This window comes from Durio zibethinus, chromosome 13 (genome assembly GCF_047325235.1).
Source record: "Durio zibethinus cultivar Kanyao isolate XHJ-2024 chromosome 13, ASM4732523v1, whole genome shotgun sequence".
Lineage (NCBI taxonomy): Eukaryota > Viridiplantae > Streptophyta > Magnoliopsida > Malvales > Malvaceae > Durio > Durio zibethinus.
Genome location: NC_143174.1, coordinates 18,811,161 through 18,835,976, shown reverse-complemented (window position 1 = coordinate 18,835,976; position 24,816 = coordinate 18,811,161). Strand labels below are relative to the sequence as shown.

Sequence of the window (24,816 nt, the reverse complement as noted above, 5' to 3'; positions counted from 1 at the left end):
TTAACTTTTATTAAAAAATAATCTAATCGATCAAATTATTTTTAATAAATAAAAATAATTACGTCAATATAAGGTTGTTGATTTGACTGTTAGATTGTAAACCCAAATTTTGTCATCATTTTGTGTCATTAAATTTGCAACAGTTTTTTGTCAATAAAACTCATTTTAGTTTTATCACTAATGTTGTACTTGTTATTTTTAAAAATAAAAAAATATATTTTATATATTTATATTATATTAATATATTTAAAAATTTATTAAAAATTAATTAAATTGATTGATTTGATTATTAATTTTAAAAAATAAAAAATTAACTGAATTAATCAATTAAATTAATTTATTTAATAGATTATTATTGAAACCAAATTAACCGATTCAATTTTACCAAATTCAATCAACTTTGATCTATCAAATTGATTTGAACTAACTTATGATCACTTGAATTTTTTTCCTGATTTTAAATATTTGTACTTCTATTTATTAAGAACTCCTCAAGCTTTTTACACATTACGATTGTTATTTTTTTGAGTTTACGGCCTTTAGGGTGTAAGAGAATGTGGTTTTAGAGTGCGAAGAAATGTAGGTTGTTTTATGGGTTGAATTTTGTTTGAAAGAGTTTGTTATTATATAAGCTTTTTACATATAATAGGCTTAACAGCTGTTCATTTTTTGAGTCTAATAGATTTTTGGGTGAGAAAATAAAAAATATTTTTTAAGTTAGACTTTATTTGAAAAAGTCTGTTTTTATAAATGATTTTGTTTACATGTTTTTGGTTCATTTGATATATATTGATTGGTACATAAAATAAAATTGTAATATTAGCTTTTCATCTTTCACTAAATTGTAATATGTTTTTTATATGTGTAACTTCCAAGTTTTTTTTATTTGGTACATAAACACAAACTATAATACATTTAAATATCCTTAAATCTATCTCTATACTGTATGTTAAAAAAAAATTATTGACATTAACCAACCCCAAGCAAAACGGGGTTACAACACTATTTACTACTATTTCAATCACCCAACAGAAAGAAAAGTAACTTAATTCATTCCTGCCATGGTCCTGCTTTGCGTTTGTCAACGAAATTTGATAAGCACGTTCCATACATTCCATCTTATAGAAGAAATAATATAACTTGACCACTGTGCTTTCATAGCTCAGTTGGTTAGAGCACCCGTTTAGTAAGCGGGAGGTCTTGAGTTCGACTCTCAATGAAAGCAGGGTTTGCACTTTCTCCCATCTGGGCCATTCTCTCTATTTCCAATTCCAATATTGGGCCTCAAGAATCAATTCTCTCCTGCCTTTACTATCCCCCCTTCTTCTTTTTTGTTATTATTTTTGTTTTTTCCCTTGTTTGTGATACCACAAATCGCTGAACCTCCGCCGGTTTCAAACTCGGTGTTCGCCGCTGCTATCGGCTACAAATCCCACCCACCCAATTTCCCTTTCTCAGATCCCGATTTCACTCAAAAAGTCTCCCGAAAGATGCATCTTCAATTCTTCATCCGGTCCCCAATTCACCAAACCTTAACACTAACCCTAGATCCCACCCAATCCCTACCCCTTCACCACCTCAAATCCTCTCTCCTTCCAAATCCCCAATCCCTCTCATCTTTCTACTTCACCCTCAATGGGAAACCCCTCTCTGATTCCACCCTTCTCCCAAATCCCCAAATTACTCATCTCTCCACCCTCTTCCTCCTCCCCCGCCTCTATGGCGGCGGTGGCGATGGCGGCGCCACTGGAGCCGAGTCCCGGGACTGCTATCTCAAGATGTACGCCGTTAAAAGGCCCGATAAAGTCGACCCCAATGAGCAAAGGCTCGGTAAGTGGCTCAATTGTGCCTTATCTAATGAGCCCTTAAGAGAACCTTGCGTGATTGATAAATTGGGGAATATTTTCAATAAGGAAGCTCTTGTTGAAGCTTTGTTGAGTAAGAAATTGCCCAAAGAGTTCAGACATATAAAAGGTTTGAAAGATATGGTTGATGTTAAGTTGTCCATGATTCCCGGGAAGGAATCAAATGCTGCTGATGGTGCCACGTTTCAGTGCCCGATAACGGGGCTTGAATTCAATGGGAAGTATAAGTTTTTTGTGTTGAAGAATTGTGGGCATGTGCTTAGTGCCAAGGCTTTGAAAGAGGTTAAGTCGTCAGCTTGTTTGCTTTGTCATAAGGAGTTTGTGGAGTCTGATAAGATGGTGATTAATGGAAGTGAGGAGGAGGTAGCAGCCTTGAGGGAGAGGATGGAGGAAGAGAAAGCGAAAACAGTGAAGGAGAAGAAGAAAAGGGGAATTGATGTTCTTGTGGAAGGGGACAAGGGTTGTTGTAAATTGGAAGGGAATAGAAAACTTGAGAATGGGAAGGGATTCATTAATGGTGGGATGAAGAAGTTTAGAGCTTCAGATGTGGCACCGGCTAATGCTACTAAGGAAGTTTATGCTTCTATATTTACTTCTTCGAAGAAGTCTGATTTTAAGGAAACTTTTACCTGTAGATCACTACCACTTGGTCGAAATTGATGGTGTCGATTGTACTTTGGTAAAGGTGATCTGTCGGTGTTTTTCTTTGTTTGTTCATGAATGGAGACTATTGATGTGTTTTGAGGTCGCCTTTCCGTCTTTGTATTTTTCCATTTTACTGTAACTGAATTGGATTTTACTTGTTTAATCTAGAATTCTAGTACATATTTAATTTCAATAGTGAATTGTCATTACATGCTTTATTACTTGCTTTGGTATGATGAATCTTGAAGGCAGTGTTATCTTTAGATTGTGTTGTTACTGAATTTGAATTTTGTTCCTATAAATAGGATCTGTTAGTTGAGTTACGGAATAGATGAAAGCAGAAAAAAAGAACCAGTGGTAGCTTTTTAAAACATGGAAGAAAAGAGGTTTTGAGAGCTATCAAGATCAGCCTTCAGATGAATCTTCAGTATTCTTGTAGAGTATCAATTTAGATAAATCGTCTGATGGATCAATGTTGTCAAATATTTGTTTTGGGTTCAAAGATCAATTGATGGCGCCATAGCTGGATTTGAATGGTTAATTTTATTATGTTGGTTACCCTGTGAGACTGCTACCAAATCTTTGTCGTAAATTACAACTCTGCTTGGAACCCACTTTAAATGTTCATTCCTGCTCATAGCTTTCTTCATATGTTAAAAAGAATTTGGTAGGTATGGGTATTTATGTCACTCATCTATTGATGTATTTTGAGTGATGGCTTAAATGTAGAATTATTAACAGTATCATTTTTGTTTTCATTTCTTACATTGTCAACATGGAAATAAGTGCTCTAATTTGTTATACTTATGAAGTCTGTCCTGAAGTATTGTTTTGATCACTTATCCTACACATCCTCCCTTTATTTTCATTGTAATTTGTATGATTCCGACTCTTGAATGCGACTTTTTTTTTCTGTCAATTTGTTGTCAGACCACTGTCTAAAACTCTCTGCGGGGAAGATTTTGGTAAAGATCGAAGCATACTGCCATTGAAACCTATTTTCTTTGTTCTTTATTCTATATTTTTGCTAAGATTATACAACCCCAATTGCCCTTAGATCACCTGGAATGTACAACCGCAAACCCTTCTCTTCCCAACTCCTGTTATTATCAGATTTTCTTAAACGAAGTCGAAGCTAACACTAATCTTAAAACAAAGTGGAGATGGCCCTTCATTTAACAGGAAGAACGTGAAGCTGTAAAAAGATGTGTATAATGATAAAATCCCGTACATCAATCCTATACAAGAAAAGAAAAATATCAAGTAACTGGTTTCCTTGTAGATGACACAAAATCATTTAATCCTAATATATCCTTTCAAACCAAGGCCGAGAAGACAAACATGAATCTTCCTTTTAAACCAAATCTAAGCCAACCAACCATGAATAGGATGTTCTCTTCAAGAGTGTTTGTTACATGGTTGTTTTCTTCAAGAATATTTGATATGAGATAATTAATCTAAAAGTTATAGTAATTTATACTCGATAATTACATCACTTTGTTTGATAACAATTTAGAAATTTTACATGATAGTGATTTTAAATCATTAAGGTAATAAGATTATTACTTTGGAAAGTGATTTGATTCTAAGAAAAAGTTTTATCATCACGGGAAAAGTAATTTTCAATATTATTTTTGACTAATTTACTTTGATGAAAAATTTAGTAACATTGCCTTTGGCAATAAAAATGTTCAAAAATCGATTTTCTAATCACTAATTTAAAATTTTTTTTTCCAATTGAATAAATGTTTATTGATAAAAAGAATATAATAAATATATTTAATAATTTAAAAAAATTATTTTAATCAAAATTGATTTATATTTTATAGTTTTCTATAAAATAATATTTGATTATTTTATAAATTTTTTATTTAATAAATATTTAATAAATATTTTTTTATAAGATTATTTTGGATATTTTATATTTTATTATTTATTTTTTCACACATAATACCAGATATGGTTATTTAAGATTAAAAATTATTTATAATATTACTCCAAATAAGATAATTTAAATCACTTATGATTACTAATAATTTTAAAAATGATAGCAAATCTGATACTGATTTTCAGTTAAGATAAATTTTAACTAACTTCTTTTTTCTAGTTGAGATAAAAGAGTGTAATGAATTCGTCGACAAAGCAAAAAGCCCACTCCAACCCAAAGGAAAGAGAAGAGGAAATCAGCTTGGCCCATAAAAATGGAAAAATAAGGTTTTATTATAAAATGGCTTCACTTTCGTAAAACCCTTTTCCTTCCTCCGACAAAGCTAAAATAGGGTTCGCCGCTCATCATTTCATCATTCAAAGTTAGGATCTTCTCTTTGCCTCTTATTCCTATTCCTGCTAGTTTATTCTCTTATTTTTTGTAACTCATTGAACGATTCCATTGATTTCTATACCAAAAAAAATACTGAAGAACACAACTTTCCTTTTGTGTTCGCTTTAAGCGTTATATCAGCTAAGAGATCTGCTTGGTTGACTTTGTTATTCTCTTTTGCTACCAGGAAGCAGAACCCCTGATCCCAACTTCCGCCCAAAAAATGTCCGGGTAAGTGATAACGTATTCCTCGGAATATCAGTGGTATTTCCATAAATTTTTATCTGGTTTTTGTGTTTGTTTTAATATCTCCATACACCATATGGCTTCAAGTTGCCTGCATTTTCACTATGTAGACTTTGGATTTAGTTTGCTTTAGTGTGTAATAAATTGCTATGTTATTTATTGTATGCTAATATAGGTATCACCGGCGTTTTATTTGAGATGATTTGCCCTGTTTAAATTGTTGTTTGTGTTGTTCCAGATTTAGTTAGAAACGGGATGTATCTGAGTTTGTACTGGGTATTTCTTTCTACATTGATAAGAATTGGGGAAAGTATTTCCATTTGTCCCATCTTGAGATTAAGTCTAATTGGGATTCCATTTTGTCAACAAAATTTGCCCTTTTTTGCAGTTTTTCATCCAGTCATTTTCTCCCCTAATCTTTGTTTCTGGCTGATGTCTTTATTTTTTTTTATTTGAAAGATTTCATCTATTAATTTCCCTTTTTATCCTTTCTTCTTGTATTTATGCCGTATTCTTGCCTGATGGTTTTGCAGAGAAGAAGTTGCAGTTGCTGTCCCAACTGACGTAGCAGCTGCCATTGGTGAGCCAATGGACGTCAACACAGCCTTGCCCCTTGTGGTGAGGAAGTCTCGAGCTCATGGTGGGCTTGCACGTGGCTTACATGAAGCTGCCAAGGCAATTGAAAAGCACAACGCACATCTTTGTGTTATAGCCGATGACTGTGATCAGCCAGATTATGTTAAACTGGTCAAGGCCCTCTGTGCTGATCATAATGTTAAAGTGCTGCGTGCGCCTAGTGCAAAAACTCTTGGCGAATGGGCTGGTGTAAGTAAAATTTCCTTGCTCATTTATGTAACATGAGTTATACCTCTTCTCACACTTTTACACGCACAAACATACCCCTTTCATTATCTAACCTGTTCATCAGTGAATATTACTACAAACTTACTGTCAAGTTCTACAACCAAATTGAAAGAGATCTAATTGCTGTAAATGCTAATTGTGCTTCATCTCTCTATGTAGTTGTGTAAGATAGATTCTGAGGGGAAAGCAAGGAAGGTGGTTGGTTGCTCTTGTGTGGTTGTCAAGGTATGATCATGTACATTGATGTATATTCTATTTTACTTTAACAATATTTTTTTTGCCAATCCATATTCTTTCTTTTCACCTTATATTTGTTTTAGATTAGTTATATTGTCAAGCAAGATGTAGAAAATTTAGCCATGCATGTTATGTATTTATGATTGTTGGGATTTATCATTCTTTTTCCCACAGGATTATGGCGAACAACATGAGGCTGTTGAAGTTGTTCAGCAGCACAAGGATTAAGCAATCAGAGGATGGTTTCTTTGGTAGATGCAAAGTTCTTTTGTCATTTTATGAATTTTGATAGTTAACGACAGATTAATGTGCTTGAGAAATTTCTTTTTACTAAGTTGTTGAAATACCGAACTGCTTGGTGTTTCTTAAGTAGGCTACTTTTTTACATTTTAAATTATTTGCTCAGTATGTGGTAAACCATTTGGAAATCCAACAATTTTATATGATGTTTCTGCCTTTAATCATTTTTCCCTCTAAAAATAAATTCTATTTCGACCTAAGATGTCTGATCTTTTCTCCAATTCGGTAAGGGTGAGATAGTTTGGCCGAAATTAGTCATGGGAATATGGTGAGAAGAATTTTTAATTGCATCAGTGTGCTGATCCAAATCGAGCTTAACATTTCATTTGGGTCTTAAATATCTGGACGTTAAATGGATTAAAAAATTTCAGATCAAAGTAAAACTTAGGTAAACATCCTCTTTTATTTTATTTTATTTTTTAATTGTAGGATTTTAAGTCACAGTTCCCTAATCATGTATGTTCAAATCATATTTTGTTTTCAACTCATGTATTAGTGGGTCGTAATCGTATGTTGATGCTGTTGCTAATGATGATTGTCTTCGGTTCTTACTACTATTGGCTTTCCTTTCGTATATTCAGACAGCAAAAGAAGCCAGGGTAATAATATAAACGGCAGATGATTCCTCCATTTATCTCCAAAGATAATTGACTGAGCGTAATACAAACGCCAATACAAATAACAGGGCATCAAGCAAATGCTAGTTCAGCAGGTTAAAGACTGTTGGATGGGTTTTTAGCTTTTATAAACGAAAGCGAGGAATACGTTCAGGTCCATCAATATGAATGGATTAGTGGGTCAATCGGCTTTGTTATTAGCATGATCATCTCTTGTATGAGTGGTCCATGGAACCTGATGCACCATTCAGACATCTACCACCAACCTCAGTTTTGTGGCCTATAACTTAAGCTGATTCTAAACCGTTACTATGATTTGAACCCTCCCGCTTTATTTTCCAACTAACTCTTCTATGATTAAGGCTACAGCTGCTATCATTTTCTATTTGAAATTTGTGATCTTAATTATTTTGATCGGACAATTTAGAAATTTCACCAGCTATTGTAGTAACCACCACAGCTGTAAAAAAAAATAAATAAATAAACCGTGTACGTGAATTGGCATATGCTCATGGCAAGGCCACATGGCATGTGAGATGTCATGGCTATTGTTGTCAGATTTAAAAAGCCATAGTAAGTCATTATTCTTTAACAGTTAGCTGAATGATAAAACTTTAAATTTTATAAATGTTATTGATCAAATTGTTATTTTTTTTATAGTTGAATGATTAAAAGAAAAAAACACAATAACTTGAATGAATAAAAGTGTAATTTACTTCCATTTTTATTTGAAGGAATAGATGTAACGTGGTCAAAAAGAACATCCATCCACAGCAAAATCTGTGTTTGGAGTGCTTTCGAACTCCAAATGGAAGAGGGGGAGACTTAGGCACAGCAGTTTATGCAGGATGATCCTAGCTGGGTATGGCAGTTGGCATGGGAATGGTGAGGATAACAGTTGCAGGTAAAAGGATAAACCGACCAACTTATTATTACTTTAATCAGTTGTCTGCAATCTTCAGCATGTTTCACATGTCAGATCGATAAAATTCTTTACCATACATGCAATTGGAAACGTTTTGAAAATCATTTGCAACCCGCAGCTGTATTTAACCTGAGGATTCAACTGAACTTTTCGGAAAGAATTGCCAACATTAAAATTGTTGATGGTAACAACCTTAGAGGAGACGTTTAAAATGGAAAGAAGACATTAAGAATCAGCAAGTCAATATCGGTTCAACCAATTTATAACTAAAAAGGATATCTTTTTCATCTGATCCATTTTGCCTAACTCTTCTATATATAATCAAATTATGATTGAATGTTATTAACTCAAATTGTGCAGTTAACAACCCAAAAATGTGTAGCTTCATCATGAAGTCATGTGCCATACCTGATTTCGGGACAAGTTTAACGACTATGTAAAAGGGAAATCGGAGCATTGATCTGGGTGGACAAGAAACTAACATTTGTTTCCGAATTCTGGTAGCCGTAAATGAACAGAACCAATTAATTTCCAAGGTTAAATTTCTTTCCGAGTGCATCAACTTTTTACATTGAGGCACAAAATTATTGTTCTGATTGATTTGCAAGTAACCACAGACTAATTAGGTTCCATTCTTTTAGGCACAAACTTTTTGCATTTGTTACACCTTGATCATCCTGTGTGCATAGTTTGTTGATTGTCAAATCAATATTTATTGATCGTCATGTTGACAGTTATTTTAATTAATTTAACACTTAATTAATATTAAATAAATCAACTAATAACAATAATACAAATTTAATATAAAAATTAAGATGATCACGGTGTTTTATTTTGAACCATTCATTATCATTTTATTTATTTTACTTGTTTCCGTACTTTTCTCATATTCTCTCTCTCATATATTAATTATTTAAATTTTTTATTAAATTATATATAAAAAAGTTTTATAAATTCTATATAAAAAATTTCATTTAAATTTTATCTTACATGCTATATTTTCCTGACTTGAACATTAGTATGCGTCTAAAAATCCTACTTTCGATATCTCAGACTAGCATCTCTAACTATCTCTCTATTTCACATCACACCAACTTTCAAGTCAATTATCCAACCAACTTTTCAAGCAAGCTCCCGCTCACCAAACCCAAAACACTTCATCAATATTGTTAAATTTGGAGTATTTAAAATTCTAAATTTAACTTACGCACAGGTAAGTACTGCAATTCAATATTTCAAACAGAGTTTAGTAAGCAGTTTTGGCAAACGCAACACTAAAAGACTAAAACCAAGTTGAACTCGTCTCTGACGTGAGGCACATGAAATTATTAGCTTGGACTGGCTAAAAGTACAAACATCCATTTCTGCCATTTCTTGCTGGAAGGAAAGGCTTCAATATGTGCAGGACAATAGAGAATAGAAAAAACCATAAAAAGTTAGAGCTGAGTCAAGTGGATGTAACAGGAAAACCGAGGCTAACTAACGTTTTAATTTGTAAGCTGCAAATAGTGAATTTGCAAAAGGAAAAAGTTGCAACCATTTGTTTGCTTACTTGGGACAATGTGATCCACCTAATCCAAACTCGTTTGTCCGAAGTAGCTGCAACAGGGGCAAGGCTTGGCTCACCTTCTCCCTATATATTTAAGTACCCAGACAGCCACTGCCTCACCTTTCACTCTATCCTCCAAACTCTGTTTCCCTGTTTCTCTAGGAAAGAATTTTTTGCTGGAGCAAGCAAATCCGAGGAAACTAATTAGATTTTCTTTGTTGGGGTGAGTTTCATTTTCATAATGGCTGGGACTGGAGTGTTCGCAGAGATACTGGACGGAGATGGTTACAAGTACTATGCTGATGGAGAATGGAAAAAGTCTTCTTCTGGAAAAATTGTTGCTATTATCAACCGAACTACGAGAAAAACTCAGTAAAAGTTCAAGGTTAAACAGCTAACATGTAAAATCACTGGTTTCTGCTAATCAAGTAATCATACATCCATGCTGTCATTTTAAAATTTTCTCATCAAGTTTTGCTTTTCTTTAGAAGAATGGAGTGTTTTTCTCTTCGTTCCTTTTTAATTAGCTAATTGAAAACTTAAGTTTGCTTCGTGTGGTAAATCGATTTCTTTGTTGTCTTTTGTGGTGCTTTATATTGATCAAGGTGATATAGTTATGTAATATACCAAAACCTGAGCCTTAACAGTGATTTTATTTGTTTGTCAAAAATCAAAACAAAGAAATGAGAAAGAAATGTTACCCACAAAAGTCTGGTATCTTCAGGTTTGTTAACTTAGGGAAATTCATTATTTATGGTGCTGAAACAGCTTGTACACAAGAAGAGGTAAACAAAGTAATGGAATCAGCAAAAATTGCGCAAAAATCATGGGCTAAGACTCCACTTTGGAAGCGAGCAGAGCTCCTTCACAGAGCTGCTGCCATCCTAAAGGAGCATAAAGCACCAGTTGCTGAATGCCTGGTTAAAGAAATTGCTAAACCAGCCAAAGATACAGTTACCGAGGTATATAATTTGTTCCTGATTTTTTCTAGGCACTTGTTCAGTTCAGAAGTGAACAAGTCATCTTAAGGAAACTGGTTTTGATCTGATTCCATGAAGGTTGTGAGGTCCGGGGATCTGGTTTCTTACACTGCTGAAGAGGGGGTTAGGATTCTTGGTGAAGGAAAATTCCTGGTATCTGATAGTTTTCCCGGGGATGAGAGAACCAAATATTGCCTCACCTCCAAGGTGAAGATTCGTTTCTTATCCTTTGGTAAATTTCTTCAGGTTCTTGTCAAATAGTATTGAATTGATATAAATTGTATTGATTCATTGATTACTCCAACATTTAACGGAAATCCATCCATTGAACTCTGAGAAAACAACCTCCATGGATAGATGATACTCCAATTCACTATCTAGACTCATCCCACCATACTGTTCAGACTGATATAATAACCATGTGGTGTATCGTGCATGCATCCGCATCTAGCATATAAGTTGAGAAAAGAGAAAATTCCTGTGATTGTTCAGCGGATGTGAGATCTTTAGTTGATTTTGATTCTTTTATATGCAGCAGCAGGCGGCCATCTTTACATTTGTATTTCTTGCTTATCCAGCTGAGAGTTTGTTACAATTGACATTCTCGACTGATACTGTGACATGTTGAAGATAAGACCTAAAGTACTAAAATCCAACCTATTAAAACAACCTCTTGATCAGTCTTTTACCCATTTCATTTGTTTTTCACCATACTCTTCAGTTCCTATAATTCTTTCTGTTACTTCCTTTTGTCATTGAATCATCAATGCGAAGTTACTGGTGGATTTGTTTAAGTTCAATATAAGATGTAACTCATGTAACTAGTATAAACATTGACTCTCCTGTTGTTTCATATCTTCTATGTTTTGATGATGAGTTTATGATTTAAAGTTGCATTTAAAATGCAGATTCCACGTGGAGTGGTTCTAGCCATTCCACCATTTAACTATCCTGTCAACCTGGCAGTTTCAAAAATTGCACCAGCATTAATTGCTGGGAACTCCCTTGTGCTCAAGCCACCAACACATGTATTTTACAAAGAAACACATAACTTAATTGAATGGGATTGGTGTCCTAAAATTGTTTCTAGCAACAAAAATCTAAATGTCTTCCGTAACCTTCTCCCAGGGTGCTGTTTGTGCTCTTCATATGGTGCACTGCTTTCATCTGGCTGGTTTCCCCAAAGGGCTCATCAGCTGTGTGACAGGGAAAGGCTCTGAGATTGGTGACTTCCTTACTATGCATCCTGGAGTTAACTGTATAAGGTAATTCCAATTCATGTTGCGGGCGCTATATTTGCTCTTGTTTTACTATATAGCTAGTCATCCGTGTATAACTTGCATCCCTTTTTGCTCAGCTTAACTGGTGGAGACACTGGTATTGCTATCTCAAAGAAGGCAGGAATGATCCCTCTTCAGATGGAGTTGGGAGGAAAAGATGCCTGTATCGTACTTGAGGATGCTGACTTAGATTTGGTTGCTGCAACCATAATAAAAGGAGGATTTTCTTACAGGTTAAACGAACTCTGTTAATGTGACCACACTAATTCTTTTCACTTCAACTACACATTAATGTGCTCTTAACTCTTTTGTACCTACAACTACCACAGTGGCCAAAGATGCACTGCTGTTAAGGTTGTCTTGGTGATGGAATCCGTTGCTGATGTTCTTGTGGAAAAGGTGAAGGCTAAAGTGGCAAAGTTAACGGTTGGGCTGCGGGAGGATGACTGTGACATCACACCCGTTGTGTCGGAGTCATCTGCAAATTTCATTGAAGGGCTGGTCAAGGATGCTAAAGTGAAAGGAGCTACATTTGTCAGGAGTACAAGAGGGATGGCAATCTTATCTGGCCATTGTTGTTAGACAATGTTCGACCTGATATGAGGAGTGCATGGGAGGAACCATTTGGACCAGTTTTGCCAGTAATAAGAATCAATTCTGTTGAGGAAGGAGTCCACCATTGCAATGCTAGTAACTTTTGACTCCAGGTATATATGATAAACTTATCAAAGTGTTAAAGATCTCTCTTTCTTCCATGATAGCAGATTGATACTGAAAAATGCATATGAAATGCAGGGATGTGTCTTCACTAAGGATGTCAATAAAGCAATATTGATCAGTGATGCAATGGAGACGGGACGGTTCAGATAAATTCTGCACCAGCTCGTGGACCAGATCATTTCCCATTCCAGGTAAAAAAAAATTCTACTAAATCCTACTTGGAATACTTTTCTTCTTATACTGGCTTCATGAACTTCAACAAATGCTTTGTTAACAGGGTCAGGGATTTAAACAGCGATCGCGATCACGTTTTCGGTTGCGTAGCATTTATCGTATTTTCGGATATAACGAAGATAATTGCGATCACTGCAGTTATCACGGTCGTGAAATTTTTTTTTTTGCACAATTTATTATAAAATGTAATAATTATAATTATAATTATAATTATAATTATAAAACTCCTATTCAATGATTTTAAAAATAATTTATGACACTATGTTTTTTATTTTTTAAAAAAATTATTCATAATTTTATTTAGATTATAAAAAGCATTCATATTTGGTTTATCCATAAAATTTGTCTTGGCCAAGTTCATATTCAATATTAATTCTAGACAAATCAAATATTAACAAAACATAATATATTAAATACCAAGCATTTAATTTAATAAAATTACAAACTTAAAAATATAATAATTTCAAATTCCATCAACTACAATTATTGATATATATTTTAAATTTTATCACATGGTAGAATGACGAGGAAGATCATATTCTCTATCTTCACTTTGAGAGCCAAGTTGACTCCATCTCCATTCTTGAAGCTTTTGTTCTTGATACATTTAAAGTGGAGGATATATTTGAGGATGATATATTTGTGGTGGAGGGTACATTATCTATGTATATCATATTAAATTATTGATCTCTTAATTTTTTTTAATTATAAATTTTCAATCCCTCTAATTAGATTTTATCTAAAAAAATTTCAAAAATTAAAAGTTTTCAAACTTATATTTTAATAAAATTTTCAAACCTATATTTTTTATTTTTTAGTTTTTAATCTTAATAAGAGTAATAGATCATAAAATGCTAAATTTGTTGAGTAATTTAATTTTTTTGATACACTAATTGATATAAATTTTTTTAATCACAAGCAACTTTTAATAATTATATAATAAACACAATCTTCAATAATTACACAAAAATAACAAAAATTAATTTAATATCAAAAGAATTGACAATAATATAAATATCAAAACAACAAAAAAAATATTAAAATTCAGATACAAAATTATAAATTAATATATAACACAATCAAAATATAATATTTAATTTTAATTATTTTTCATCTAACTTATACAAAAAAATTTATCAAAAATTTTCATTTAAAATCTCTATATATTATATTAAATTATTAATATCTTTTTTTTAATTATAAATTTTCAAACCACCTAATTAAATTTTATTTAAAAAATTTTTAAAAATTAATTACAAAATTAAATAAAAAAATTCAATCCCACCCTTCAAGCACCCCACCACACCCAATCCCTCCCCACTCCCATCCAATCCCTCTCCACCTTCCCCCAACATCCCACCACACCCAATCCCTCCCCACCTTCCCCCCAACGCCTCACCACACCCAATCCCCTCTATCCCATCCAATCTCTCCCCACCAGCCTAATATCCCAAATTTGTTTAATTCTTTATAGCAAACAGCATACCCTTCTAGAAACGCTAATCCTCTTTTCTGTTCATCTTCTTCTTCATGCTGCTTTCCTTGGCTTTCCAAAATTTTCTTCTCATTTCTTTTTTTTTTCATCTCTCATTTTCTCTCGCATCCCTTTATTATTATCACTTGCTAACTTGTCTAGTATCTACGGATATCTCGTTTGTCTTTCAAATTCTCACAAGTTACAAAAATTTTACAAAAAAAAAAAGTAATTTAACTTTCTTTTCTTACCTTATTTGATCTTGAATGTTGATTGAAAACTTGAGACTGATTTGAATTTGAATGCCGAAAATGCCGATTGAATGGTTGAAACTTAAAATAATTGATCTATTTTTTAACTCGTTTTTAAATTTATTTTGATGATAAAAATTTGAGATTGTGAGCTTTATTTTTTGCTTCGGTTTTTATTTTTACTTTTGCACGTTTATTATTTTATTCTGTAGACTTAAAGTTTTATTTTTATCTTGAACTATTAGATTTGTGAGTAAAAAAATAAAATAGTGGCAATAACGGTCCGTTATTACCGCTATTACCCATTACGTCATTATTTTACGATCGTTACTCTCTGTTTATGCTGTGAATGAATTTTTTAACCGTTTTTTATCTAATAACGGTGATGGAAGATGACGCTACCATAATTTTACGGTCGCTATTTCGTTATTAACCGTTATTTGAATCCCTGAACAAGGTCTTAAAGACAGTGGAATCGGGTCACAAGGGATTACCAATAGCATTAACATGATGACAAAGATCAAGACCATCGTCATCAATTTACCAACCCCATCTTACACCATGGGTTAATACTTGATCTCACCACTTGTTATCTTAGCTGAGATACTAAATTTGTGTTTAGACTTCATTGCCATATGACACTCAGTGAAAAAAGTACGAATAATGGAGAAACGCAAATTTGAACATGAAGTTTAACTCGGTTTATGTAATTATTTTTAAGAAGTAACATTCAGTAGGTTTGGGGTTTAAATCTCAGCATCTCTTCCCCTATCCTTAGGCTGTGACCTCATGGAGACATGCAAATTTGCATCCAGCTATATTGTATGTTATCAAATGTGCCAAAGTTTCTGCTACACTTTGAAGACCTAGGAGGGAAATTGAATTTGTTATTACTGCATTGCTTCTTTTTTGCAGCATGGTCAAAGTAGAAAGAAAAGCTTTGAATGAACTGATTGAACCCTCATAATTATGGAGTAGTGTGTGCCTGTTTTCTTGACCAAAGAACAAAATGATGCAGCCAATGGACATTCTAACGTATGAGAGGCGTCAAGGGGCCTCTATTTCTCATCCATATCCTCGTCATCCTGATTCCTGCATCATCAATTGTTCATGATTTTGCATCTGGGGAGGATTACGTTCTGAAACTACAAAGTCTTTGTTTATTGCACTCCCGTTGACAGTCTTATCCAACAAAAAAGCTCACTCTCTGTGTAGCCAATTACAAATGATTAAAAAAGACAAATCCTCTCTCTAATGGACATCTTTATTCTGTCTTGTCCATCCACTTGAAGCCCAAAAGAAAACACCAAACTGCCAGAGATAGGACCCAAGCCCAGACAAAAGCCATTCCATATGAACAAAAATATTTCAATAAATATCAAAAAAATAAAAATATTTAAAAATGCTTTGCTCATTATCGATAGAGTATTTCCCCCTTTTCAATTAACTGTATTTTTCCACCAAATATTGAAGTTGATAATGAAATTTCTGAAATGTGAAGACTAAAATGCTGACAATTTTAGTTGTAGTTACCTGACAATTAATTATATGTTTCCGAGCAACACCCTTAATATTACATCACACTATCGAAAACCTTAACTGAAAGGAGTTTTAGTCATAAGAATGACTATGTTTTTACTCTCCAAATCCTTTAACAATAATTACATCTCATTTCCAACCAAAAAAGAAAAAAAAAAGAAAAGATTCCTTAAGCCTTTGTTTATTTTACCATCAAATTATTAAGGAATGTTATTAGAGCCAAGTCAATTTGAGCAACCCTCGATTTAGTACGCTCCTTAAACCCAAAAATAATTCATGTCTTGATTGATGCTTAACTACCTAATTAATGGCCCATCTCATTTTTTTTATGGAGCCCATCTTTTAGGCCTCAGAATAAATAAATACTTTTTTAAAAAAATAAATATATATTTTTTAAAATCACAATTTAAGAATAAAAGAGGGAATTTTAAATATTGATATTTAAATTTTAAATATGTTAAAAGTTATATTTTAAGAGATAATATATAAACCAATTAAATTAAACTTTAATTCAAAATAAATATTTTTTTTAATTGATGAATTATCGTTCTTAATTCTTATACTTTACCAAAGTATTCAACTCGTTTTTCTTTGTCAGTTAAATTTTGACTTAGTGGTAAAAAAGAGTTTATAAAACCTTGAGGTCCTAAGTTTAAATTTTATTGTGTATTTATTTAATTAATTATATATATAATAATTATGAGTGTAACTTAAAAAAAAAGATTAAATGTTTAATTTAAAATCTAATATTTAAATTTTTTTAATTAAAAATATTATCTTTTATTTGATTTAATTTAAAATTAAACGTTTATGAGTTGGTTTAAAACAAGACTCCATAACGGAAATGTCATGCAGGCATTGCTAAAATCTAATATTAACAACGGAAGTGTGATGCACGCATTGTTAAAATATAATATTAACCATTAAGTTATTTTTTATTAGCAAAACTATTAATTCTTTAAAAAATTTTAGAAGAAAGGTTGGCTCCATTCCCGTTCGGCCACCATTGAATCCTATTCCCACTTCAACAAAACCACCCACAACACTATTAGCCGAAAACCCATTCCTTAGCTCCTCCATAACCCAACCTGTCTCCACTCGCCAAACACGCCACCACCAACCCCATTACTACCTTGCACTAAACACAATAACCAAACCCATTGCCTCTACTAAAATCGAAACCCACAACACCTTTAAAAAAAAATAAGATAAAACACATCACCTGGAGAGAGGAACACAGCGCCAAAACCACAAAAAGGGGGGTTTCGGTTTCAAGAGGATCTAAGGGGGCTTCAAGGCCTAAAATTTAAAGGGAAGGGAGGTTGAAGGAAAAGTCAGGTCATAATAGAAGTTGGTGGTATTTGGTGCAACGGTAGAGGCTGTTTTGAGGGGTTGAAGCCGCTGGTTCATGGATAGATTTAGGGAGTTTGGTCGATTTTGTAAGAAGGCAGCAAGCATAGTGATTGACAACCAAAATCTAAGCAGCTTGATTCCCAGTGGATTCCAATTTTTGAGAGAGATGTTCTCTCTTTTTCTGTTAGACAGAGAAACAAAAATGATAAAAATAGAATAAAGTGTTTTCTTATAGTTTTTGTAGTAAAAAAAAAAATTCACTCTAATTTAATGCACATGCAACGTTCTGCAGTGACGAAATCTTATTTTGAACTAATTCAAAAATATTTAATTTTATATTAAATTAAATTAAAGATAATACTTTTAATTAAAAAACGTACAAACATTAAATTTTAAATTGAATAATTAACCAAAAAAAAATCACCTTTCTTTCTGTTATTTAGTATTAAAAAGATTGAAATGATTTTAAACTTCATCTACAATAAGTAATGACCATTAAGTGGGCCTCACAGTTTGGGTACTTCTAATTAATTTTTTTTGGAGAGTCTTCTTCCTTAATAATGACACATGAAATTAAACATGCATGTTTGGCAGAAAGAAAAACCCAGAGTTGACTATCACACAGCTTTTATAACCTAGAGTTGACTATCACACAGCTTGTATAATATGTTTAAAAACCCATACTTTTATATTTTATCACATTGGTGGTGCTAGTTAATTCTCATGTATAAGATCCTGTTAAATGCAGAAATATTCATTTACTTTCTCTTTCTGATAACTATAACCAGCTTCTGACTAAAATTATGATCAAACCCTAAGTTTACCACTATAAACCTATTTGAATAGTTCTATGATACTTAGATGATGTGAGGGGTTTTTTAATTCTATGCTTTTGAACCTTTTTTCTCTATTAGTATAATTTTTTGCCTCATATGATCTAACTATAGTTTGCTTTCAAGTCTGCTAATAAGGCTAAGCCAGCCTGAACAGCTGAACTAAAATACAGGTGGAAAAGAGGCAGCTGGTTCTCATGCCTTTATGATAACCAATGAATAAAAGATGATATCCAACTAATTTGATGTTCAAATTTTAGCATCTATAATTTTTTTTCTCTACCCTCAAAATTCCAACCTCCTTTATAAAAAAAAGTCCTTCATCTGAATTTTCTCCAATAATCCCCTTCCTTCTCATTACTCCCAAAAAGTAGTACTTGAATTGATAATATGATACTAATTAAATTAAACTCATTTTTTTTATTTCATTTTTAAATAGGTTAATATTATGAATGATCCTTAAAGTGAAATATTTAAAATGTTATTTGAGTTTTAAAAATTTTTAATATGATATTTGAATTATAAATCTATTAATTAATATAATATTTATTTCTAACGTGATTAAATTTAAATGATAATATATGATACACAACCAATCTTTTAAGTACCATATTGTTGATGATTCATAATTCAGATATTAAATTAAAAATTTTTAAAATTCATGTATTAAATTATTAAATATTTTACTATAATTTAAGGGTCATTCATGACATTAATCCTTTTTTAATTTTTTTTACTTATTTGAAAATAACCTTAATTATACTTGATTTGGTTGGTGAAATTGCACTTACGTGAAAATACTAAATAGTACCCAATATTTAGTGTTGAAAGAATTTATGATATGCTCTCAATTGAATTTAGCATAAAATTATTGTTTGAATGATTGAATGATTGAATGATTGGTTGAACGTAAATGAAATTGGAATTTTGTTTTTCCAAGTATTTAAAATTTAATTTTTCCGTCCCTCACCATATAATACACTTTTCTACCATACCAAATTAAGCAATTTGGCAAAGGGAATATCGGTATCCAAAGGAAATTAATTCACGACATCCATTGGGACATAGAAAATTAATTTTATATATTGATATTAATATATGATGTCGTAGTATTCCTGCTTATATTATTTTTTGTTATGCTATTAAATAAAGGATTTTTCAGTTTAAAACTAAATAATTTATATTTTAAGTATATATGTTTTTATTCCATCAATTACTGGAAAATAATAGCTTGGATTTTACATTAATTGCTGACTTTGTCATGACTTGCAAATATTACATTTGAATTATTATATATATTAATCTTCCTCCTAAGAATACCAATATTTTAACAACTTAATTAGTGAAGCAAATAGAATTTGACACTTAATTTGATTAGTTCATATGATTATTTTTAAAAGATGACATCTAATAATTTTAAAATTTAAATATCAATATATATAATTATTTTTAATTATGAATTTTTTTTTGTAATAAAAAAATTAATAAAACAAATACGAATGTGATATATATATTATGATTACCGAAGGAAGAATAGATTTGCTAATGGAAAACCTATTGCTTTAAAAGATAATAAGCATGTCGTCTAAACAACATGGTTTATAATTGAATTGGCGTGGCAGATAAAACGTGTGGGTGGGTGGGTGGTAAGTTTGACGTGTAAAGAGATATGATTGGTACAAGACAAGGATATATACCTACCAAAACTCATCTCTTTTCCTATATATATTTTCTTCAACTGGGGTCCATCGTCTATCTTCAAAGTCTTCAGACCCCTTTCCACCAAAAAATATAGTATATATTTTCCAAAACATGGACTAAAAAAAATGCTTTTTATTTATGTTTTAATTTGAAAAGTTTTGACAATTAGCCTGATCACATCAGGAATTATCCTATCTGCCTGTAAAGTTGTAAACATGATGAATTAATAATCATTAGTCATAGATATGAGGAAGAAAAGTTAATTAAACTGTGAAGCAATCAACTAATTATGCAGCCAAAATGGGTGATTTCAAGATATATTAGTAGTGAATATATATATATATATATATATATATATTGGTTCAAAGGAGGACAACGCCTTATTATATAGAAAGGGGGAGAGGTTGGTTTGGTTCAAATTCAAGTTCTAATATCTTCTTTAAGGTTTCTTTATCACTAAACCAAAAAGCGAAAGACATAGTAAATATATATTTGTTATCGTAGTGGAGTAAATCTTGGCCCACTGATAATTTTGCACCAACTTTGATCTAAATTTTTACTGAGCTTGTTCCTCTAATTTGTCCATGTTTCCCATGAGTTCATGCCATTTTTTGTTTTGTTTAATAATAATAATAAGTGTTGAGTGGTGTGTTGGTTCATCTTCTTTTGGCAAAAAAAATAAAAAAATAATAAATTAATAAAATATTTGATTCTTAATTCTAATAATTATAATTCGATTTGGGCATTTGACAACTTTAAATAAAAAATCAAGAAAGTTCATAAGAACATTTTATGACGAGGGATTTCAGAATTAAATGATCTTCCAATTAATAGTTGATGCTTGAGCTGAATTTTATATAAATTGCGTATATCTATTATATTATTATAGCTAGGATAGAATCTTGTAATGGTTTTAAGATTCATACAATTAAGATCGGTCCAATGATCTTGCAGATTGGTTGTAACGATTTCGGACCTTTCTATTTTTTTTTATACTATTATCATTTCATTCTTTTGAATAAAATAATTCTATCCTTGTCTTTCAAAAGAAATAAATAAATAAGATTGTATCTTATAAATAAAAGATAAGAATATATTGTGATATCATCAAATAATATTAATAAAAAACAATGTAATCATGATCTTGCTGTTTTTGGTTGTGGTTCAGGAAACAAGGTTTGAGCATTGTATATTTTGCAATAGAAAGCGAGATATTAAAATAAATAAAATTAATTGCTATAGATCGACCGTGCATTCTTGCAATTAAACTGAGTGTGCATATGTTAGGCCTTTGATTCTCGGGATTTCTTTTGTACATAATTGAATGAAAGAGGGTATGCTGGAGCCATTCTAACCAAGTTATTTTCTTCAATTTTGTTTTGTTTACTTCAAACACAGATTTCAAATTAGTATTTGTCGTTGGAAAAGCAATTTTTTTAGGTTGAAACTAAGCAATTTTTAAAGCCATGTCTCAATTAAAATGGAGCTTCTGTCTAATGTAATTATTACTTATTAAAAGAAAATATGATCTTATTATTGTAAGAATAAAAACTTGATAAAGAATATGCAAGAATTTTTCTTTCATATAAAGGGAGGTAGTCAAGTTACGATAGGAGTTTCTTGAATTGGCCAAAAAAAAGTTACAATTTGAGTTAATTCAAAATTTAATTTAATTAATTTATATAATTTTTTTTAAAATATGATATTTAACATATTATGATTAAAATTTTAACATCAATGTGTCACAACATATAGATTCGTGGATTTACCGTTAAACATGAATTAGAAGAGTCGCTATCAATATTTTTTGTTTAGATATGATTGATCACCTAATTGAATGTCTTATTTAAAGAGGAATCTCAAGATTGACTTAGATATCTTTAAATAGTAAATTTTTATTTACGAAATCAGAGTTTAGATTCGGAAGTACGGTTACACGTAGGAAAGTTATAACACCCCCACAACGCCAATCCACAAGATGATACTAATTTGATTCTAAATTATCCAAGCCTTAAAAATGTTCATAATTTGTCAAAATATTAAATATTAAAAATTAGTCTTAAAATTGTCCTAATAGTTTGGTAACAATTTAATATAATTTTTTCACTTTATGAGTATTCACGGAGACTAGTATCCCATTCCGAAAAAATTTCGTCGTTGGATTTATTAATGTATTTTATTCAAGAAAATCAGTAAGTCTCCCAATTGTTTGGTAAGAGTTACTTTGAAATAGATCTCATAATAGTTTGACGAGATTTTATTGTAAAAATGTTTATAACAATTCTAAAAATTTTATTAGATCTCTTAATAGTCTGGTAAAATTTAATTTCAAGCAATCTTCCAATAATTTAGAGGATAAAAATTATTTTTTATTATTTATATATATTTTTTGAAAATTGATTTATGAAATTTCCTAATAGTTTTGGTGGATTCCATAAATTTACTTGAAAATATTTTTTCTCTTTTTCTTGGTCTTTATCCTTTCTTTCTTTTTTTTTTATTTATCTGAAAAGATTTTTTTATATATAATTTTTAAAACTTATTTATTTTAAAAAATAAAACAATAGAAAGAAATTTTAGAAAATAATAAAATTTATCAAATAAAAATAAAATCAGTAAAATAAAAACTAAAAATAAATTAAATTAAAAAAATCAAAAAATAAAAAGAAAAAGAAAAAAAAACATGCGATCAAGTTGGATCAGAACGCGGGTCAACAAGTGGGTCAACGGGTTAGCGCGTGAGTCAGTGCGTAGATCCTAAATTGCCAAAACACTGCATTTTTGGGCCACTATATAAGCCAAGTTTCAACATTTTTTTCTAAGAAACCCTATGCTCTCTCTCTTTCTCTCTAGCCTATATTCCTTCTGACTTCTCTCTAGAAATCCAAGAACAGCCATCAAAAACTTCAACCGAAATTGAAAAATACATCAATTTTTTGAGAAAGTGATCAAAAAATTTATTTGAAAATTGAAAAACCCACCGATTTTTAAAAAATTGGTCAAAATCTAGCTGAAAAATTCAACCTCTTACTGAAAAATTCATCAAAAATTTCATATTCTTCCCCAAAACCCAGATTTCCTAAAAAAACCTAGAAATTTCCTAGATTTGCCCAAAAATTTTCAAATCTTTTTAGAAATCCTCCAATAACTTAAACCTAGATCTAAACTTAAAAACTTTCAAATGTACCCAAAATTTCAGAATCAAAATACCGTAACCCAAAAACTTAAACACTGAGTTTTTTCACCAAATCCACCGTTCTTTCCAAAATTCACCCTAATTAATTCTCTTGTGTTCTCTTAGAATTGTTCAATTTATAGCCACCTTTAGGACAAATTTTAGGAAACGAACAAAACCCAGTTCAAAACCAATCCAAGCTTGAATCCTGAGATAGGGTTCTGCTCGAGCATAATCCTAGGATTTTGATTTGGTTCAACCTAATTTGTCAATTATTCAAGCTTAAATCATCATTAAAATGTTTGACTATGAGATTTTGATCTAACTAATTCAATTTTCGTTTCCATAATTCTCGCCAGAAATCGAAAAAGAAAGGAAGGAAGAAAGAAAATAATAATAATAATATGATATGATATTATAATAGTAGTACTAATATAATATACTATATAAACTGGTGGAGGAATGGGAGGGAGGGAAAAGGCTTCCACTGGCTTTCATGGAGGAGGCTCCGCCAGGGAAAAGATGTAGGGGGAATGGGGTTTAGCGAGATGGAACACTTTAATATGGCATTATTGGCCAAGCATGGATGACGGCTCTTACAAAACACAACATCTTTGATGTATAAAGTTCTAAACGAAAATATTTTGCCAACTCCACCTTCTTAGAAGCTGACTTGGGTAGAAATCCATCATACATTTGGAGGAGCAAATGAATGGGCCGAGAAATCTTAAAACGGGGGACAAGGCGGCAATTAGGCAGTTGACGCACGGTTCGTATACGGGAAGATCCTTGGGTGCCAAATGCAGATTGCTTTAAACCGGTCCCAAAAGAAAATGCTATCGTCAGAGATAAAATGGTTAGTGAACTGATAGATGAAGATAACAAGCAGTGGAACATGACTAAACTTGATTGTTATTTCCAAAGTGAGGTGATAACAGACAAATTTTGCATCCCACTTTGCAGCATGGACACACGAGATGAGGTGGTGTGGCATCATACGAAGGACGGAAGGTACACCGTCAAATGCAGCTATCGCTTGTCAATAGCAGAAGAACCAACGATAGTGAGCCACGCAAATACGGGTGATATGAGCAGTGTGCAGGGAGGACTGCTTTGGAGCAAGATTTGGAAGACAAATACGCCAAGCAAGATAGGAGTCTTTGCATGGCGACTGAGCTAAGTTGTCATTCCAGTGTTTGCAAATTTGAAGGAAAGGAGGCTACCGGAATTTACTATGTGCCCGAGGTGTAACCAAGAAGAAGAGACGGTTTTGCACGCATTAACAAAGTGTCCACATGCCACTGAGTGTGAAAAGAGGCTGAGTTGCATAAAGCCATAGAGGGACACTAGTGGCGCAATGCAGGGGAGTGGATGGCTGATGTTATCTCAAAGATGGACCAAGCTAAAGTAGAAAAGATGATCACTACAGTATGGATAATTTGGAACAGTAAGAACGATGCAGTGGTGAACAACAAAAGATAGAGATATCAGGAAACAGCAAAGTATGCGGAGAAATATTTGAAGGAATATCAACAAGCCCAAGACTCTCAGGGAAGAGATGAACCAAGACCGCATGCAAGGAGGCAGACACCGTCCTTTAATCCCATCAAGCTGAATTTCGATGGGGGAAAGATAAAGGTACTGCGGGGAGTGGGAATACTGGCTCATGACCACAATGGCGAAGTAATAGGGGCTATGTGTAAACCAC

At 32.0% G+C, this 24,816-nt stretch overlaps 2 protein-coding genes, 1 non-coding gene and 1 pseudogene across 5 annotated transcripts; all 4 read left to right on the top strand.

Moving 5' to 3' along the window:
• Nucleotides 1-1,151: 1,151 nt before the first annotated feature.
• Nucleotides 1,152-1,225, top strand: TRNAT-AGU (transfer RNA threonine (anticodon AGU)). The gene has a single exon. It is a non-coding gene; the product is annotated as a tRNA-Thr (tRNA).
• Nucleotides 1,226-1,323: 98 nt separating this feature from the next.
• Nucleotides 1,324-2,703, top strand: LOC111304085 (uncharacterized). The gene has a single exon (XM_022900601.2). It carries the CDS (start codon nt 1,491-1,493, stop codon nt 2,523-2,525), a length of 1,035 nt encoding a protein of 344 aa, XP_022756336.2. The 5' UTR covers nt 1,324-1,490; the 3' UTR covers nt 2,526-2,703.
• Nucleotides 2,704-4,719: 2,016 nt separating this feature from the next.
• LOC111302900 (small ribosomal subunit protein eS12y-like) lies at nt 4,720-6,641 on the top strand. 2 transcript variants are annotated; one of them, XM_022898787.2, is made up of 5 exons: nt 4,720-4,819; nt 5,018-5,061; nt 5,610-5,901; nt 6,100-6,165; nt 6,352-6,641. In XM_022898787.2, the coding sequence occupies exons 2-5, from the start codon at nt 5,054-5,056 to the stop codon at nt 6,403-6,405; spliced, it is 420 nt and encodes a 139-aa protein (XP_022754522.1). In that variant the 5' UTR covers nt 4,720-4,819; nt 5,018-5,053; the 3' UTR covers nt 6,406-6,641. The 2 variants fall into 2 exon arrangements, with proteins under 2 accessions (XP_022754522.1, XP_089598086.1); XM_089741960.1 differs by having other exon boundaries at nt 4,745-5,061.
• A 2,397-nt stretch (nt 6,642-9,038) lies between these two features.
• On the top strand, nt 9,039-15,867 carry LOC111304084 (NADP-dependent glyceraldehyde-3-phosphate dehydrogenase-like; annotated as a pseudogene). The gene is made up of 10 exons (XR_016326531.1): nt 9,039-9,969; nt 10,337-10,530; nt 10,627-10,755; nt 11,457-11,576; nt 11,677-11,813; nt 11,906-12,061; nt 12,158-12,535; nt 12,624-12,739; nt 12,826; nt 14,965-15,867. The product of XR_016326531.1 is annotated as an NADP-dependent glyceraldehyde-3-phosphate dehydrogenase-like (transcript).
• Nucleotides 15,868-24,816: the final 8,949 nt, after the last annotated feature.

Excerpts from the sequence above, each read along its gene's own strand:
- LOC111302900 (XM_022898787.2), top strand. Across the intron at positions 5,902-6,099 it reads CTCTTGGCGAATGGGCTGGT|TTGTGTAAGATAGATTCTGA; the intron begins GTAAGTAAAATT and ends CTCTCTATGTAG. Across the intron at positions 6,166-6,351 it reads GCTCTTGTGTGGTTGTCAAG|GATTATGGCGAACAACATGA; the intron begins GTATGATCATGT and ends TTTTTCCCACAG.
- LOC111304085 (XM_022900601.2), top strand. The coding sequence starts at position 1,491 with ATGCATCTTCAATTCTTCATCCGGTCCCCAATTCACCAAACCTTAACA.